The 3,567-nt window shown below is 38.8% G+C and overlaps 1 protein-coding gene across 1 annotated transcript in view; it reads right to left on the reverse strand.

Annotated features, from left to right (window-relative positions):
* Window positions 1-1,500, reverse strand: part of LOC109232802 (BI1-like protein) — a 3,855-nt gene extending 2,355 nt beyond the window's left edge. The window contains exons 1-3 of the mRNA XM_019398526.1: window positions 1,311-1,500; window positions 941-1,231; window positions 245-358 (exon numbers count right to left, since the gene is read on the reverse strand). Coding sequence (XP_019254071.1) covers window positions 245-358; window positions 941-1,208 — 382 coding nt within the window. The 5' untranslated portion in view covers window positions 1,209-1,231; window positions 1,311-1,500. The remainder of the gene's footprint in view (window positions 1-244; window positions 359-940; window positions 1,232-1,310) is intronic.

Below are 3,567 nucleotides of genomic sequence, written 5' to 3' on the forward strand. Positions count from 1 at the left end.
ATATATATGCACAAAAAGCTAGTGGATTACCATAAACCCATATATTGCACTCTGTATCTGCTTCTGACTATCTTTTTTTTCGCTTCTGAATATCGATTTAGTTCTTTGTAGGTTAATTGTTATATTATCGTGTTACGGATTGCTGCTCATCATAGAATGTAGTTTTTAATTAATTAATTCTGATTTAATTGTGTAATAATTTTTATATCATTAGTACATAAAACTTAAATTCAAGAAAGGTTACCTCTTTTAAATGCGCAGGCCGCTCCAACAACAAATGCCAGACATAGGGTGAATACTGCCATAAGAACATAGTTCCATGGATGTTTTCTTCCGTAGCGACCCATGAAGAAGCAAACTGCCAAGTTTACACCAAAGACAAAATCAAAAACAATTAGCACACCATTTTCATTACCAAACTGCCAATTGTTTGGAGTTATTTAACTGAACATAAAATAAAAAACAAAGAAAGAATCTTTTTAAAAACAAGTTAAGTATGCATAGAATATACCAAAAGTATCCTAATAAGGTTTATCAGGAATCATGTCTATTTCTATAAAAGTATCTAATTGAAGGTAAAATAAAAAAATTTTTATTTTGTGTCTCATACAACTGACACTAGTTGTATGAGACATCTTTTTTGTCTCACAGTTTTGTGGACCCAGAAATGTAAGATTGGGGTATTTGTGAGAGAAAAATGAGCCTCACACAACTAATGGCAGTCACCCAATAAAACTTCTCGTAAAATAAATACTATCATCAAGGGTGCCAATATCTTTTTTAAACGAACAAAAAAGAATAGAATGCCAAATGAATTGTGACGATGAAGCATCCTTTTAATTTTTTAAGGCTCCCAAAAATAAAATTACTTAGTAAGTACTACATAGAGAACTAAAAAGAAAATTGTAATAAGAAAGCTTTTAAGAAGAATTGGTTTTACGTATAAAAGCGATGACAATAAGGACAATCAAGGTGGCGAAGCCAAAAGGTGTGCGCATGTAATCTTTGACGGCCGGAGTGAAAAACATGGCGGTGGCAATCACGGCGGTGACGAGAAGCTGCGTGCACACAATCGCGTAAACTTTTCTGATAAATGCCCATCTCATCTTTGGATCTTCCGTCATTCCGGGGTATATTTGGGCACCGCCGGCTCCGCCTTTGAAGCCGGACTCAATGTCCACACCACCGGCTCCTCCCTTCTTGAACATTTTGTTAAGTGTTCCTGAATGATCTGATGAAAATCGAATCTTGAATTAAACATAGGCAGATAATGATTTAGTATGCGTACATATATTATGATGTGCACTTACCGTCTTTGAATGATGAATTTGCCTCTGGAATTATTTGGGAAGTGTGTTTTATCAGGTATCAAATCAACCCCGGAAAGGGGATGAAATGATATGGGGAAATTGGAATTGTTTTTGACGCAGATAACAAATGTGTTTGGATGTGATGAAGAGATTGGTTTAGATGAATCTGGAGGAAGAAGAGGAATAAGAATGAGTTGGTTGGAGGAAAATTACTCTTGGCTTCTTTATTTCTCGAGTTGTGGCAATAAGTGAGAATGAGAGGTTGAGAATTAATTTGGCTTGCATGCATGGGATCATTCTGCGGTTTGCGGTACCATGAGAGCTAGCTAGTACATTCAAATTCTAACTTTTTGTAAATACCGAAATTTATCATCTGGTACTCTCTAAAAGCCACAGGTTGTCTAATATTAGTCATACACATGAGAGGATTTACCTTAGAGACAATGAGTGTCATGTGACACCGCTTCATTAGATAGTTTTTACTAATTATTAATCATATAATACGAAAAATTGAAATATTAGTGTATACGGTCGAGATCATATGCCTTCGATCTATATGCTTGAGAGGTCGTCCAAAGTCCGAGTTCAGGCAAGGTCGAGTCCGAGCTCGAGGGGCTAGACCCGAGTTCAAAGACAGAGTGCGATACATACCGAAGTCGAGTGTGCTCGATCCCGGAATAGTACCATTATGGATTTGTAACAGAATGGGCTAGATTTCTGCTACGTCCCCAAGATCACGGCGCAAATCCCGGAATAGGATTGTACTATTCCGTACTAGGTGGTTATACAACTGTACAAAGAATATTCCTTACTGTAAATAGAAATATACCTTATTTAGGATTCTCCTATTATACAAAGAGACCCCAATCATTTGTAATCTCATCTCATCATTGGCAAGAATATACTATCCTACTTTTCTCTCTTACTGTTCATCAGAATTGTCCTTTAGCTCTACCGCTCTTACTTTACTTTTCTTACTTAATTGTTCTTATTGCTCTGAACCTACCTCGAGGTCACGAAGCTTGAGGTCACCGCTGCTGAGTAACTTTGGTTTGATTCACTTGTTTCTTTTATTTCTACTTCATATTACTTGATTATTAATTGGTATTGAATCTAATCACATATCTTTAAAACCACAAATCAAATTTAATTGTTACTCGTATTTTCGAGGTAAACAGTTTGGCGCCCACCGTGGGGCTAAAGATAATAGTGATTGTTTCTTTACTGATTCTCATTACTCACGTTATTTTTACACCTTTTCTCGTCAAGAATTTTTGATTCTCAGGCTGAAACATGTCTAGCTCACAAAATGCACCTGTTCATTGCAACGAAGGTCTTGGTGAAAACAACAATATAGGGGTCGGTGTACCATCGATAAACCCTGGGGAAGTGCCTAACATGGAACCAGTTGATGTTAGTTCACATATTGCTCCAAAAGCGGATTTAGGCATAGACCCCGGAGGGAGTGTACATAGGGAAGCCCGACCTAGTGGCCAAGGAACACAAGGAGTGGGTGATGGGGGAATCAGCCTCTAAGTAATATTCGAGATGTTTCAAGCTCAACAGGTCGCCATTGCTCAGCTTCAAAGCCAAAACAAAACTCCGAGTGTAGCTGAACATGAAAACAATCGGCGTGCTGAGCCAGCGCCAGAAAGGTCAAATGGAAATGACTCGAGGACTGAACCCACCTTTATGAGGATGCTCGAAGAGCTCACCAAGAGGATCGAGTCCGGAGAAAAGAAGATTGAAGACAATGACAAAAAGGTGGAAACTTATAATTCCCGTGTTGACCAAATACCGGGGGCACCTCCAATTTTGAAAGGATTAGATGCCAAAAAGTTCGTACAAAAACCATTCCCACAAAGTGCGGCTCCGATGCCTATTCCTAATAAGTTCCGCATGCCCGATATACCCAAATATAACGGGACAACCGACCCTAATGAGCATATTACTTCATACACTTGCGGGATAAAAGGAAATGATTTCAATGACACCGAAATTGAATCAGTCTTGTTGAAAAAGTTTGGAGAAACATTGTCGAAAGGAGCTATGATCTGGTATCACAACCTACCTCCTAACTCTTGTCGCGCCCCCTTTTTTCCTCCTCGCAGAGAACGTCCGGGTTTCGACATTCATGGGGGACAACTCGTTTCCTTTTGGGAATTGGGTATTTGAAGAGTCGCCACCAAACGGATTATGGTGCGTTAGGGCACCTTGAGCAATTAACTCATGGACTAGTTTGCATCACCAGAGATTT

This window comes from Nicotiana attenuata, chromosome 9, assembly GCF_001879085.1.
Source record: "Nicotiana attenuata strain UT chromosome 9, NIATTr2, whole genome shotgun sequence".
Classification (NCBI taxonomy): Eukaryota; Viridiplantae; Streptophyta; class Magnoliopsida; order Solanales; family Solanaceae; genus Nicotiana; species Nicotiana attenuata.